Consider the following 16,736-nt stretch of genomic DNA (forward strand, 5'->3'; position numbering starts at 1 on the left):
TGTGTTCATCATTAAAAGAACTCTCGTGTTAAAACTCATTACCTGGAAAACTTTTTTTTGTCTTTCAAAAATAAAACTGCAAAATCGATGGTTGCTCAGGCATGTACTCATGTATTGATTTTAGGAACTCTCCGACATACACGGACATCGTGGATGCGTGTTTAACACAGACTTAGTGGATTACAGCAGGAATACATATACTTACTGGTTAAGATCTGACAACTTCTTCAGCAGCAACTTGCCTTTATTTTCTTTGGACATACGGTGACCATGGGAGATACGGGACCGGAAGCTTCAATCAGCTGTGTGCCAGGTGATCGGACAATAAGCTGTGTGGCTAAGGACTACCTCTGCATAGTCGATAGAGTGAATAGTAATCTACATAAAATCAAATCGGAACTGGTAGGTGTCTCGTCGGAAATCGCTTACAATTTTTTATAAATATGAGTCTCTGAGATTGAGTGAACCTTTTTTTTATTTGGAAATATCTCTCTCTCTCTCTCTCTCTCTCTCTTTAATATAATCATATGTTTAAAGTTAATGTTATAATTTTTCTCTGTTTCTAGATATTTTCAGATTAACTTCAGCAAACGAAATGTTACAAAAATTAAATGATTAGGAAGTAGGTGTACCAATCAAAATTCTGCTCTAAAGACCCAGTCAGACATAACAGAACAAGACATTTATGTGTAGATTTTATTCTGATTTAATATTATATGGTCATTATTTTTTCGGTTAGATAGGACGTTTTCTGGAACACTTCAAGATACTGGAAAATATATTTATAACACTACTGTTTGTAGGGGAGTTGTCTTTAGATAGGATTTTGACCTTTTTGTTGGAGTTACAACTTTTTGTCGACTGAAAATCCCTGAATACACTGATGTACATATCAAGTAACTGATTCGATATCTACAAATGTATATGATTTTTGGTTATTTTTAGGAGTATAGCCTTTATTGACCGAAAATCAATAATAAAAAAGTTCGCCAGAATTCATTTTTTTTGGGGGGGGGGGGGGGCTGGAGCGATACTAGATATAAACTTTGGTATAATATACATGTAGAAAAGTTGCAGATAATTAAGAGTTTTATAAGATATAAAGGTTTTGTAGTAGTTGTGGCTTATTATTAATTAATAATCAACAAAATTTAATGTTTTGGTATTAACTTTACACTCCTAATTTGAGATCAAGTTTGAGTTTCATAGAATCCCGATCCTTTGATAATTGATACTCTATCGATTGAAAATCGAAATTTTGTTTTACAGGTTAAACTTTCAGATATTTCATGAAAATTTCACACACTGACTTCTGCTTTCAGTAGAGTTGTTGATTGATTAATACGTTTTTTTTTTAATTCCAACCCTGTCTTCCTGAATGCATGATGGTCCATTAGGATGTATCAATGAAAAAAAAGTTTCAAGAACCTCTTTGTTTTACCTAGTCCAATGCAATTCTTTTAATTTGGAATATTATTAAATGTTTTTAAAAAAAGTAACATTTAAACATCACCTGCAAATGGTGTTTATGACTCCCAACTGATTCGATACATACAATGTAAGAACATGCTCTGATCGAGTACGATAAATTTCTAAACCGAGGCAGGCTACCGACAGATAAGTTGATGTTACAGGGATTTCAACAACCTCGTTTAAAGAAAGCCTTTCCTAAATTCTATGATCCTTATATCGATTTTGTTTGAAAATATAACATTGTTGATTCGTATTTTGACTGACAAGTTCCAAACCAATCGATAGGCCATTCTTTTTATACTAAGTTTGACACGGAGTAATCTGTATGTCTGATTAATACATAGGGCTAACGGCGGTCCTAGGCACCCGATCCCACCTATGGTACCGGTGTTTTCAGGGGTCCGTGTTTTTGCCTTGTACACGATTTGTTTTGTTTAATTGAATTTATGAGATTGATCACCGTTCGTTACCTTGCATTTCACCTTTTAAAGTTTAATGAGAATCTTAAGATTGTTTTGCTATTTTATTACTACCGGTCTTTAATTATAGTCTTTTACTGTAGTTTATATGTAAATTTTCATTTAGATGCTGCTTGCCCCCCCCCCCCCCCCAACACACACACACTTTTGTCGTAATTTAATGTCGATCATCGGCAAATTCGAGCATTTGAAAAAAAAATACCAAAAAGAAATGTCCAGATGCATATATTGTTCAAATATGTTAGAGCTGATAAGGGACATGTTGCTTCAGCAATACTTACAGCATGCTCAGACTGCTGGTTTTTGAAACAGATCGATGGATGCAGACAATAAAAAATCAACGCTATAATGCCATACTCTCTTGATCATTTTGATGCTAAATCAAGCATAGTTGTTATGAACTGTATTTTGTACATGTTATGCCTCTATATTTTCTAAAATTGTACGAGTTTTTCTTTATACAATCAACAGTTACAAGTATAATTCTAGGCTGCTCTTCGACAACAAGACGTGAAGCTATTAAAACAGCTCATTCAGATAAGTGAAGTCATTCAAGCATTTTACCAAAAAGTTACCAAAGACAGTAAATCATCCACGGACATTAGCCCTGATAGTGGGCTAGATGTGTCCGTAACTGATGTCACACAGATACGAAGTATGCCATTGGTTAGACAACAGAGCGTGCCATATTACTGTAGGATTAACCATTCCGCCGGAAGTCTGCTCAGCAGTGCTACTTCAAGTTTTGATGGTATGTAGGTTCAGAAAATAACTGAATGTGATCAGATGTGCATATTTTGAAATGTTCCTTATTTGTCATTAAAGCATATGGAATGTGTGCAAACTACTATAGAAATTCCATGATCTTATAATGACTATTGATTTTTCCTGCCAGCGGCCTGACAAGAACATTCATGTACTAACGCATCTTTTGGCTTTCTGAACACTCTCAAGTCATACATGGATGTAATTTTATCCCATGGGCGTTTGCAGAAAGGAACGATTCACCAGACTTATAGATAACTGTGACATAATATCAATAAGTATATTTTTTTTTTGTCAAACAAGAGTTTTTATTTTATTTAAGGTATCGGACCCATAATAGCCTCAGATTCAGTGAGTCTGAATGTATAACAGATATATATTGACTGAATACTCAGTATATGTAGACATAATCTTCATGTTTTAGTATCAATATGAAAGAGCGGAATGTATCCTAATTTTTGACCTTGTCCTGTCCTTTAACAGTTATCCCCCTTTGCTTTAAATCAATAAAAATCAATTCTAAAAAAATCTATCTGGTAAAAATTTAGTTTTCAATCACTTTTCTATTCCTTATAATTAAATACATCTTTCCCACCACAGCATTTTTTGATATTCTTAGTATTTAAATTTTTATTTTCAAAAATTTGTTTGTCCCCATAGACATCAATGCAATCTTCATTAATTAATTACTGCTTAGGTAATTATATTTTTGAAAAATTCTCTTGGTAAATCCTTTACTACTCTAAAATGCTTTGAATTAATATCATAGTATTTAATACAGGATGGATATTTAAGGTTAGAAAATTAGGTCCTAATATGGGTCGGATACCTTAAAGCAATTCACATTCAGAATACCCGCAAAAATAATACCGATCTCCGGTAATAAATAATCGTTTGTTAAATACACAGCATGGCCGTAGGAACCGCCCCCCCCCCCCCCCCCCAATAATTTTGCCGATATATAGATTGCTATAGAAAACATATAGATACTATATGCTTGTGCCCCCTCAATATAAACGTCTGATGACCTTATTTTTTTCTTGCTTGTCAAGAAATTTTAGGTAGTTGATAGTTCCCTCTCAACTGAAAATGTATGGCTGTGCGCCCCCCCCCCCCCCCAAATTGGAATTGCTTCCTACGGGCCTGCACAGAGTCAGCCAAGGGTTCTTCCCTCAAAAAGAAGATAGCTGATCAGGAACCATTGGCTAGTGAAGATGAAAGAGAGTGTGAAATCATAGTGTTTCACTCCTATATTTTTGACAAAATTTTTGAGTCCAGTTAAACACATGATGTATATCAAAATAATTTAATAATGAATTACCCTCCCCAAAACCATTGGATCGAGTGTAATACGTGGTTATATTCACGAAAAATCACCTTCGCTATTCATGGAACTTCTGTCATATCCCTCTCTCTTTTTCAAAAAGATCGTAAAATTCAAAGGGAATATTTTATAACTTGTCACAGCCAGCACTGACACACGCAGCATCTTGTCGCTCTTTCTTAAATAAACCTGCAATTGGCACTTGTCAATAACCCCCTATATACGCCGTGTTCTGTGTAACATTAAAATTTTTACTGAATGGTCAATTGTAAATACAACAACAAATACTTTCATTTTTTGCAGATATTTCTGAAGAATCAGCAGACGACAACGACAGTCTCTTCTCTTTAAGTCTCAGTGGTCATTTCCCACCACGATTCTCGATCTCACTGAATCGCGCGAGATCTCTGTCTTTCGAATCTTCACCAGCAGACCCGGAAGCAGATTCTTACTTTGACGAAGTCTTGCGTAAGAATGTAGAACTGTGGAAACTGTCGGAAAATGTGACCTAGCTAGTAGTGATTTATTATTTAAATGCTTTCCCAACTATCAGTGTGTATTCATTTGTTCTGGTGAACATAAAAGAAATTTGTTTATGGATTGCCAATTTGTTAATCAATAACATGTTGTTTTACGTGCATCATCATAAAACAACCATCAACTTGAGAGCCTTTCTTATTTCGATCAAGAATGCTAACTATTTAATTCTACCATGCTAACTATTACTTACACTTTAACATAATGATTGGTAGATTAGTGTTAAGAATTAAAGAAAAAACATTTATTGCAAATAAAAAAGGATGAATTGTATTATTATGTATATCAAATACTAGGGTATTCAAAAAAATATACAGTTATTAAACTACTTGGCGCCGATTCGTCGATGTATCCATGGGGGAAGCTGGTGCCCTAACGGCCATTGATAAGCTTGCATTGCCTCAGAGACATCGGCAGATTCAAAGTTATTCAACCTACAAATAAAACCAATGAAAAAATAAAGTAGAAGAGAAATAAGTCTTACATTGGCATTTCATTCCAACCAGCTGCATTTTCATTGATTAACAATTTGAATTCTGGATTGAGCGAAATGAAGAAGCCACGCGCTTTTAATTTTGTAACTTGGAGCTTTTTTATGGATCTATTTGACTGGGCACTTATGAGACATTTTTTCCTAGATAGGTAGATTATGATTTCCCTCGGTTGAATGATGTTTTAAAAACATCTTTTAAAATTGAGGGATTAATTGTAATTTGGAAATTAATAAAAATGCAGTATGGTTGGATATATATGTAAAAACAACCATGAGATTTTTCTCCAATATCCCATTCTGCTTTCACATTCTTTAAAAAGTTTTAGTGGTTTTACAAAATAATATAAAAGTCTCATGTATTTACAACAGTGTAAGTAGCTTTATTCTTGCATGGGATTTATTTCAATTTAAAAAAAGAAGATAATATCGTTTACTGTCATAACTTCAAAGGAGATGCATGCACTTGCAAAAGTTTGGGCTTGAACTGGACATTGTAAAAACATTTCATCTGTATAAGTGTTTGCTGTTCATTTCTTGTTTGTTTTTTTTCTGTTTTCCCCGTATAATGCATAATTACATTCTATTGAACAAATCATTTCTTTAATATGCTGCAAAGCTATATGCAGCTTTTACTTTTGTATTACCAAGAGAAAATAAACAATTTTTACTCATACAAGAAATTATGGAAGAAAGTCATCAATAAACAGAATATTTACTTACTTGACGGGCTTAGACTTTTCTTTGATTTTTCGGATGATATTCTGGCTATTTGGGCCCGTCTCATGTTTGACCAATCTGTAGTCTATCTTTGACCTGGTCAGTGGCGTGAGTTTTTCCTGATAGTTTATCACGCCCCTCCCTCCGTGTAAGGCCTTGTTGATATTGAAATCCCGTAGACAGCATTGACGTATCGTATCAGAAATATTCTTATTGTACAAGTTAAAATACTGGTTGTTTGATGTCAGGAATCTACTCTCTGTGCTGAAATCCGTGACGGGCAGTACCTAGAAATTAACAATTGAATAGCAAAATAGATGTTTAAAAAAATTATCAATAAAGAAATTTCACTTTAAAGTGACACTGTGACGGACAAACGGGAAAATTGACAAAAGTAGAATTTTTGCATGACACATGCAAATTTTGTTCAGTTCTTGAAGATATTAGGTTTCAGAAAATTACACATTTCAGAACCTAAAAAATCAAATTTAATGGAGAAAAATAAAAGTAAAAAAAAAAATCTTTGTGAATATTGCTTCACGTCTTCCTCTTTATTGTGCGCATGCGCTGAAAAGTTGAAGAATTTACCATGGTTTCAATTCCATAGATATAAATGTCTGATGACTGAAAATTTTGATACAAAGATGATCATAACTTATTCCTTACTTCTGCTTGCCCCAATTCAATGTTGTTTACAAGTTTCACGCTAAAAATAAAGGACGCGTGACCTTGACATTGTAGACATTGACGATAAAAACAAAGCGATAGATACAACATTTGTTTTTCCGGCACTTATATTTAGCAGTTTTTATGCCCCGCCATGAATATGGCCGGGGCATATAGTGTTTGTCATGTCCGTCTTCCGTCCTTCTGTCCTTCCGTCCTTCCGTCACACTTTGCGATTAGCTCTGTTCAAAGCTCAGTTTCAAAGAAACTATCCAACTTTATCAAACTTCATATGCTGATAGACATTGATGAGAGCTATGCAACTGCATCAACATTTTTTGACCTTGACCTTTCCTTTGACCTTGACCTCACTTTTCTTAAATTAGTTTTTAGCTCTGTTTTAAAGATACCATTCAAGATAGTGTAATCAAACTTCATAAATTGATACATACTGCTGTAAGCTATTCAACTGCATCAATATTTTTTACCTTGACCTTTCCTTTGACCTTGACCTCACTTTTCTTAAATTAGTGTTTAGCTCAGTTTTAAAGATACCATTCAACATAGTGTTATCAAACTTCATATGCTGATACATGCTGATGAGAGCAATTCAACTGCATCAATACTTTTTGACTTTGACCTTTCCTTTGACCTTGACCTCACTTTTTTTAAATTAGTGTTTAGCTCAGTTTTAAAGAAACCATTCATAATATTTTTATCAAACTTCATATGCTAATACATACTGATGTAAGCTTTTCTCAAATTAGTGTCAAACTTCATATGCTGATACATACTGATGTAAGCTATTCAACTGCATCAATATTTTTTCACCTTGACGTTTCCTTTGACCTTGACCTCACTTTTCTCAATTTGTGTTAAAATGTTGCATTACTAATATACCCTCGGCGGGGCATTCATGTCCTATGGACATATTTCTATTTTTTTCTTGCTTTACAGTGCAGTTGAGTTGTCAAAACTTCGCTATATTCATATTTCACAGAAATCTTTTGTTTGTGATACAATTTTCTTAAAAGAAACACATGGTTTTGACTCATCATGCAACTTTAAATATTACTTCATATAATTTAGCTTGCAGTTCAAAATCAACACGCACACATGTACGAGTTGCAAGGTCATTTACTACGTGTATTTCAAAGAGTAATTAAATTTTAATAAGTCTTGCAGCGACGATTTAACTATCTATTGCACGTAATTTAAAATCTCCGTATATATTAGTTCGCCAGCATATTCCAAAAAAAAAAAATAAATCCAAAATTACTAGTATCAAGAAGGGGGGGGGGGAGGGGTTCGAATCCTCAATTGTTTCATTACATAGATATCCTATCCCTATACTCAATTAATACATACGTAAAACTGAAACACAGTTACATATACAAATTCACAAAAATAACAGATTTTCTTCAATAAATGAATTCAACTCTGTTGTAATTAAGAGGCAGTCCACCGAAAAACCAGGCAGTATTGTATTAATAGGCGGCACATCGAATGTGAGGAATATTTGATATTTTATTAAAAACAATATCAATGTAGCCCAAAAGGAATAATGTAATCGAAGATTTGTTTGATAATTGCTTATTTAGTAAAATATCCTTGTGTTTTGTGTTTTTGAATGCCCCTATATAAACCATTGAATGTAGGTCAGAAACAAAGAACTGTAATTTCTAATACATTTTTAACAGGACTATAATTCACATTTAACTAAATCTAGAAATATTTCAAATTTTTGTTTAAAAAATAAAATCGGTGGGAAAAACACTTTTGATGGTAGTTTTCTGGCAAAATAAAAGGACGTTTTTATGAAATTTTGCGATGCAAGAGTTATCTCCCGTGGCATCGGTAAATCTGCTCAACACCTTTTTATCGGAATCCTGGTGAAATATTTAGAATTGATACACTAAAGAAAATAATTAAACAAAAAACTAAATAATTTATTTTCAAAATATAATTCATTTTCGCCTCCATACGTAATATTTAGATTAAAATTGGCTCTATTATTCAGGTTGAATCCACGTTTCCATTGATGTATCAGTGACGTCATATACCTGACTAATATTGCGTCACAATGAAATAGTTACAAGTTTCTAGAGAAGTTTGTAAATTCTTTGCGTAAAAGATTTAAAAAAAATGATTTCTCTTTTTCTGTTTAATTACTCTTCAGAGTGCATTATTCTAAATGTTAATTAATATTTTAATATCCAAATGTATTTTATACACGGGCGGCGTCTCAGCTAGATGACGTTTTGATAAGTAATTTTATACATGTCTGAGAACTAATTTTTTTTTTAACTGATTTACTAGGATATGCGTAAAAATAATTAATGAAGTGTTTATCATGAACATTTCTTATAAAATTGGGAATCAATGATGAATGTTTTAGATTTACGCAATACTTAATTCAACGAAGTTGAAATGTTTACTTCATGATATTTGTAAAAACTTAAATATATTTATCTATGCAGTCAAATCAAAATAAACAATCCGAATTACGATTAAAAATGAAAAAAACCCCTGAAAAATAAGTTATAAAAATATATGTATTGAGTTAAACTACTGCTGAACTCCCCACTATAATTTGGCACTAAAACGGAAGATGGTTTAGTGAAACATTTCGTTTTTTTTTTATTTTACTTATTTATTTTTTTTAATTTGGCGATTGAAACAATCACACACTCACATTTAATATGGAGTTTAAACATGTGACTATTTTGGCCAATTCTAAAATGTTTTCACGTTCATGAAACCAATTTTTAAAAATAATGATGTCATGACACCCCCCCCCCCCTTTTTGCTTGCGATTTATCGGCTCTTGAATAATGATACTATATATAAAAGAACTTATTTTCTTATTTATATAAAATCAAATTTTGTAAAAGAGGAAAAGACTTTACAGATGACAGGTAAGAAAAAACTTGGATAAAGTCGAGACTGTACACATAAAAATATTTCCTGTATTTAGGCAAGTTTAATTTCGCCACTGATAGAATTTACTCTTTAATTCCTGAGGAAATAAAAAAAGAAATTTTACTTGGAAATAAGATAAATAATAAAGATAGAAAGCTGTCTGCTCTCATTTGTTGCATAATGCATGTACAAATACTTTTTTTTAAATACCGAGTATCTATTAAGAATTCAATCAGATGTTTTACATGTAATCTTCATGTACGTAAAAGACATTAGTAATTTAAATAATACATAAATTTGAATCTATGGTTAGACTCATTTAAAAACAGTTAACTGACTGAAAAGAAATAAAAGACAAGCATATTTTTCTGATAAATTAAAATGAAGAGCCAAATTTAGGAAATGTTTCTAAATTTACAGTAAAAACCGATCCCGATTCGATCGAAAATAATGCAAAATTAACAAATTTATCAAACTAAAGGCACCTGCCACCTATATAACATGTTAAAAAAATAAATCAAGTAAGTTTTTACTCATATTACAACAAAAGAGCCAAATTTAACATTACAATTATAGTATTTTTTTTCTTTATATAATTCCGGTCGGGATCGGTTTCATTTGGGAAAATTATTAAAAAAAAAAAAAAGGTAAATTTGACTCCTTTTATTTCTTTCAATATACCTGTTCCCACTTATTTTATTGAGTGATTCAAAAGTTTGTACTTTGTATTCATAATAACATAAGAAAAAAAATCTGTCCTTGTAATGTATTGGGTTTTATAACGTAATGAAAATTGGATACTCAATTCAAAAAGTTACTTGCTTAACTCAAATTTGGACCATATAATTTTTTCTAAAGAAGTATAAATTGGAGTCTTATTCATTAATAAAATAAAAGATAAGAGTCTATGCTATAAATAATATTCATCGACACATCCAGCTTTTTGAGTATCTGTTACATATAAAACAAAATAAAAACGTAGTAATTTTTTTACCCTTATGTTGACCTTTTTGCACTTAAAATTAAGCATTTACCAAAAATAGGACTAGAGGAGCACTAAAATTTTTTTAATGTTGTCATGTGTAAACACTTGCTTTAATAAGTCTACATGCAAAAAATAATTAAAATCCATGACATGCGATGTGCCACCCACGCAGCTAGGTTAAGGACTCCCATATCTACGTCAGCCTATGCAGAGGTTTGGGAGAGCTATTATGACGTCACGTTAAAATACAAATGAATCTCGATGAATAAATACTATAATGTTCTTTTTAAAACACACGAAATACTTTCGTTTCTCATAAATGTTATAAAAATAAATGGATGTGCAACTTATCTTGCCATAATAGCACTTAGCGTATGCAGAATGAAAGCCAGCTTGATCTCGCTGTACTTACTGAGATGACGTCATTTCTGAGTTTGACACGCAGTTTCTCTGTATTTGAGGCGTGGATCAAACTTTTATCGTGGCTTATAAAAATAAAAATAAATACGAAACATGCGTAGTCAGACAAAAAGAGAGACATATTCTGAAATATATTAATCCACATTTTATTGTCAAACTAAATTGATAATGTGTAGACTTTATATATAGCCGTAGGGAGCACATTTGTACAGTAACGTGCTAGAATGAGGGGTCCAGCCCCTGGAAAATATCAAAAGTTCAACGATATCCGTTTCACTATAAATTCTGAATTTTTAAACCCGTGTATCCATTATTCCTACTATTCTGAAAAGTGCTGGGAGCTGGTTGTACATCGTTTATTTATTCCGTAATCTAACATTATTCCAATGCGTATTACATTTTTGTCTGGAGTTTATAGAAAGACGGCTAAATTTTAAACAATTCTCAAGCATGAGGAAGTTGCTCCCAGCACTTTTCGGGTTAAGGAATTTGTCTCAAAGAAAACAAAATAAATTTTATAGCGGAAGAATGCCCGTATATCGTTGAACTTTTACGATCTTTGTAGTAGTACATATATGGTCCAATTTTAAACCTGTCACGTGACAAACAGCTGATGTAAGCGATGTCACTTTGGCCGAACTCAGCAGAGACCCGATATATATAAATGCAATCACCACAACTCACATTTATCAAAACTACTGCTGTTAAAAAAATATTAAAATTGTATTCATTTTCCCTGAATATATAAAGGCGTATATTTCATGGGCGTCCTTAACCCAGCTGCGCATTGCCTGGTTTTTGGGTGGACTGCCTCTTAATTGTAAATAATGGTAATTGTGTCCTGCTTGACATACGACTGAACAACTCTAACATAGGTATAAAAATGATTTTTTTTTACCTCTACTGGTGTTTCGGAATGCCGCATGATTGGGGGGAGTGGTACGGGAAATCGACTATCCGGACCATAATCTCGGCGGTAGGAGGAGGTTTTCTCTCGGGGATCGTTACCAAAACAGAGATGTGTCCTCCTAAGCTTTTCTTTGTTTTCCAAACCATTCGACGCCATGGAAGTTGATTGATGTTATTGTTACATCATAATACAGTGTATTTAATATGCTATTTTACGTCATAGTATTTGTGACGTCATGTCGTGTGATCATTACAGATGGGTTTTTAGAATCTGTTGGGGAAGAAAGTATATAAACATGCTATATTTGACACACTCTTAAACCACCTTAGAACAATAGGAGCTCCCGAATATATCTCCATATGATAGACTGTAGTCTTTGTGTACAAACATTCTTCCAACTAGCAGTTGTGTTCGTTAGCGTGCATCCGAGTAATGAACAAAAGTTGACATTAAAATTTTACTTCACTGAAATTGTGCCTCTTGTCACGTCATTTTTGTGTTCAGTATTCTAGATATTCGAGATTCTGACGACATTTTCGGAGTTATTACGTAATAAAATTACAAAGTGACGTCCTAATATGTATATATTTTTTGTCGTCTGTCCAATGATATCAAATTCAGTAATTTTCATTAAATGGTTAATATTTTATCAAACAGTTCTCAGAACTTCGCAGGTAGGTTAAGGCTTCCCGTAGAATATCACAGTGCACACTGTGCCTTCACATCTCTGAACTACCAAAATATGACGTCATAATGGAAAATGACGTCAAGTCACTGCAAACTTGAGGTGTTATGACGGGGAGAGTGTCATGAACTTTACACTTTATTTCAAACTGCATGTAAAATGCTAGATAGCTACTGCAAAATTCACGGGTCGTTAAAGGTTTTTTAAGTCTTATACGAGGGGTGATCAAAAAGTTCGCGAACTATCTCTATATTTACAAAACCACAATTCAGATCAGAATGAAATTTGGCACACATATAAAATAATGTTTTGCTCCGTGTTTGTGACGTCACAATGTGAAAATGACGTCAATATGTAGGTCACTTGTGACAAAAAATGGTTGACTCAGTCGTACTCGAGCAACGAACGGCTGTAAAGTTTAACGTATATCTTGGAAATTCCTTTGCAGTAGAATATGATAATTTGTACAAGGTTTATGAAGACAAAAGACTTACCAGAAGTTCAATCATTAATTGGATTGACTGTTTAAGTAAAGACAGGGAGACGGTTAAAAATGATGTTTGTTCTGTTGTCCAGCGAAAGCAAGCCGGGGAAAAGATGTGTCCTTAGTTGAGCAATTTGTTATGAAACATCGTCAGGTAACAATTAGAAAAATGGTTGTATATCTTAACAATAATATAATTATTAAATCGCTTAAATATCGTTTACTTTAGACTTTAAACGTATGAGATATGATAAAAAGAAGGCACCCATACTTTATCCACATTGGAAAAACGACTCTCCCGAGACAGAGGACTCAGGTTGTGATGGGTCACCATACTAATTGTGGGAAGGGATATCCTTATCCACCCATCCTATTGCCGAGATTTGGCCATTTCTGACAGATGGACTGTTTTTGTTAAAAAAAAAAATAACTTGCATGGTAAGAAAAAAATCTTTTAGCTTCTCTGAACAGACTGCTTCGGAGCATGGCACGTGACTGCCTGGATCACGTGATTCACGCATGGGCAGAACAATGGCAGATGTGCATTAAAATCGGTTAACACTAGATGGTACAATGATTAAAATCGGAGAGGACTACTTTAAAAATAATAAACACTGAAACTTCATTTTATTTCTTTTAAAGAAGTAATTCAATTAGTTCGCGAACTTTTTGATCACCCCTCGTATGTCCGAATATTTTAAAAATACACCGCTTACCTACCCTTGATTGAAATTCAGCATGTTCAAAATTCTTATGAAAAATATACTTTTGAAATGTACTCTGTTTTATACCCATGGTTGGAGGTAGAATTTATTTTGTGTGTATAAAAGAGTCTGGCGCAGGTGATTAATGAGAATTAATCTAAGAATATTTGTGGAAATCTGTAAGAAGAGGTTGTTCTCTAACCGAATCTTGCTTGGGAAAAATTTGTTTTGGCTTTGTTTTAATACAGATTACGATATTGTGTGGAAAATACCCTCAAATTTGTAGGTAAGTTGAATTTTTCAGGAAATATTTTGTACCCAAGTAATACTATGACTTTTCCCAAGCACATTTCAGATACACAAGGATACGATGAGTTTATTTATATAACAAAATGTTAATAATTATTGTGTTAATCAGCTGCGCCGAAGCGATTTATATGAAACACTTCAAAAAATTATAAATGACCGTCACGTGACCAACAAAGTCATGTGATATCATAACAAATATGTTAATATATAGCCGAGGAAACCCTTTATATAAAATGGAAGTACTAAAGTTCAATACTTATAAATTAAAACCAAAACCGACCTCGCAATGACATATTATGTTTTGAGCGCATTTTAAAACTTCGGGAAGCCTTAACATAGCTGCGTTCTCAAATGCCCCTCGTATAGCCAGTCTTCCGGGGGAAGTCTCACTATATAACCAGCCTTCCGGGGATGTCTCGCAATGCAACACCGGTATGAGGAGTAGAATAAAATTGAAAAAAATAAATGATAGATTTTTCATGTAAATGAAAATCAAGATGATATGCGTACCTTGACGAATATTTTGTATTTTGGATATACAATGTGTACGTACCATTCAAAAAAGATATCGGTACCTGCTACTTATATGTACTCTAGGGTGTGTGTCATTTTCTTCGAGTTAATATGTTAGTTTAAGCCAATTTTTATGCAAGTCAGTCTTTTGTTTTTACCAGTATCAGCGTAGCTATTTTTTTTTTTTTAAGTGGGGAGGAGGTATTATTATCAAAAGAAGGCTAAAAAGGGTATTATGTATTGCTCTCACTTACTGCAGAAAATATTCCGTGAATCCCTGGATTATGAGTACAATACATCTTATAGATATTAAAAATCAACAACATAAAAACTTACGACTTTTCAACTTTATGTACAACCGTTTCCCGCGATAAATTAAATTCTAGGCTTTTTGATATCATTGACAGCTGCTTTTTCAAAAAAAAAAAAAATATATATATATATATATATATATATATATATATATATATATATATATATATATATATATATATATATATATATATATATATATATATATAAAGGGAAATTGTATATTTACTTACCTTGTCATTGGTCATTTGCAAAATCATTTTGTTAAAAAGCATTCTGAATGTACACACAAGTACTGTGATTGATTAATGATTATTTGTTGTTTAACGTCCCTCTCGAGAACTTTTCACTCATATGGAGACGCCACAACTTGCCGGTGGAGGGCCACAAATTTTGACCTATACTCGGCACTTACGGCCATTGAGCAGTGAGGGATCTTTTTCGTGCCAGCACCTATTGCGACACGGGACCTCGGTTTATTCAGTCTCATCCGAAGGACCGGTCTCTACGTCCCACAGTGGGATTCGAACCCGCGACGTAAGGATCAACTCCTTACTCCGCGATTCTAGAGCAGACGCTCTAACCACTGCGCCACGCAGGCGACCTACAAGTACTGTGAAGATGATACTAAAAAGATGCTTGAGTTTCTGATTGACAATATCTATGTGGTTTTTGGAGACCAGGTCTTCCAACAATCTATTGGAACTGCCATGGGTACCAACTGCCCCCCATTATAAGCAGATCTATTTTTGTATTCATATGAAGCAGACTTACATTTAGATATATCGTCAATTGACAATTGTTATTTCCAATCTTATGTCGATACGATATATTCCGGTGAGCTTGAAATAAAAGATACCGCACAGTCTGGCACATCTGTTTCATATTTGGATATTTTACTGGAAAAAGACATTAATTGTAATCTAACAACCAAGCTTTATGATAAACGTAATGACTTTAACTTTTCAATCGTCAACTTCCCTTATTTATGCAGAAATATACCTTCATCACCTGCATACGGGGTTTATATCTCTCAGCTGATTCGACACGCAAGAGCATGTTCTACGTATGAAAATATATCTAAAACGAGGTAAGTTATTGACAAACAAGTTATGAAACAAGAATATCAGCAGTCTCGTTTAAAGTCGTCATTTCGTAAGTTCTATGGCCGATACAATAACCTTGTCAGCAAATACAATTTATCATTAAGTCAAATGCTGACTGACGTTTTTCATACTAATTGATAGGCCATTCTTTACAAACTGAATTGTCGACGGATTTTTCCGTTATTTCCCGACCATGACAAGGAGCACATGGCGGGTGTGACCGGTCGGCAGGGGATGCTCACTCCTCCATGGCACCTGAACCCATCTCTGATGTTTTAGAGGCCTGTGTTTGCTCTGCTCCAAAATTTGCATTGTTTAATGGACTTTTGAGCTTGAATATTGTTCGTTATCTTCATATACTTCATGTACACTCTAGTTTGGTTGAAACATGGTCGAACCCTCCATGTTAATATATACATTTTTTTCTCGTTAAAAAAGTTGGAAGCTTACCTCTCTTTTCCTCTCGAGTTTGGACATTTTTTTTTCTCTTTTGCTTGAAGACGTTTCAGATAATTTATTAAATGATTTTCTGTCTGGCTCACACTTTCAAAACGATGCTACGCCTCTGTGAAAAAATTTGGGTATTTCTTTGGTGATTTTGTATATAATTAAAGATTTAGACAACTTTTATAAAATTTTTTATATTGCTTTATATTTCCCTATTTGTATTGTTTGTTTTCCATTCATATTGTATATTTCACAATCCATATTATATTTTTTTTTATCTGTATTTTAATTTTTCTATTTGGTATTCTATAATTTCTATGTGTAGAATAGAATTCTATATTTCGTTACTTGTATTATTTCCATTTTTATTGCATAAAAATAAAACGTTTGCATTCTATTAAGTTTCAGTTTGTATTGTATGTGAATTAGAATGGAAAAAATAAAAAAAAAATTGCAAAGTTTGATATGCCATGCATACATGATGC

General features: G+C 33.2%; 2 protein-coding genes across 2 annotated transcripts; one reads left to right on the forward strand and one right to left on the reverse strand.

The window, feature by feature from the left end:
* LOC133185371 (uncharacterized) lies at positions 1-5,790 on the forward strand. The gene is made up of 3 exons (XM_061320533.1): positions 1-402; positions 2,442-2,703; positions 4,345-5,790. The coding sequence occupies exons 1-3, from the start codon at positions 271-273 to the stop codon at positions 4,551-4,553; spliced, it is 603 nt and encodes a 200-aa protein (XP_061176517.1). The 5' UTR covers positions 1-270; the 3' UTR covers positions 4,554-5,790.
* Positions 4,822-11,874, reverse strand: LOC133185372 (uncharacterized). Its single transcript, XM_061320535.1, has 3 exons — positions 11,680-11,874; positions 5,792-6,075; positions 4,822-5,012 (listed from the first exon to the last, which is right to left on the reverse strand). Exons 1-3 carry the CDS (start codon positions 11,845-11,847, stop codon positions 4,904-4,906), a joined length of 561 nt encoding a protein of 186 aa, XP_061176519.1. The 5' UTR covers positions 11,848-11,874; the 3' UTR covers positions 4,822-4,903.
* Positions 11,875-16,736: the final 4,862 nt, after the last annotated feature.

The sequence above is a fragment of the Saccostrea echinata genome, unplaced genomic scaffold (assembly GCF_033153115.1).
Source record: "Saccostrea echinata isolate AGI-Se365-2 ecotype Australia unplaced genomic scaffold, CSIRO_AGI_Sech_v1 ptg000012l, whole genome shotgun sequence".
Classification (NCBI taxonomy): domain Eukaryota; kingdom Metazoa; phylum Mollusca; class Bivalvia; order Ostreida; family Ostreidae; genus Saccostrea; species Saccostrea echinata.

Coding starts and splice junctions, on each gene's coding strand:
- LOC133185372 (XM_061320535.1), bottom strand. CDS start 11,847: ATGGCGTCGAATGGTTTGGAAAACAAAGAAAAGCTTAGGAGGACACAT. Junction 6,076..11,679: donor ATTCCGAAACACCAGTAGAG/GTAAAAAAAAAT, acceptor GTTAATTTCTAG/GTACTGCCCGTCACGGATTT. Junction 5,013..5,791: donor GAAAAGTCTAAGCCCGTCAA/GTAAGTAAATAT, acceptor TTTTATTTGTAG/GTTGAATAACTTTGAATCTG.
- LOC133185371 (XM_061320533.1), top strand. CDS start 271: ATGGGAGATACGGGACCGGAAGCTTCAATCAGCTGTGTGCCAGGTGAT. Junction 403..2,441: donor ATAAAATCAAATCGGAACTG/GTAGGTGTCTCG, acceptor GTATAATTCTAG/GCTGCTCTTCGACAACAAGA. Junction 2,704..4,344: donor TGCTACTTCAAGTTTTGATG/GTATGTAGGTTC, acceptor CATTTTTTGCAG/ATATTTCTGAAGAATCAGCA.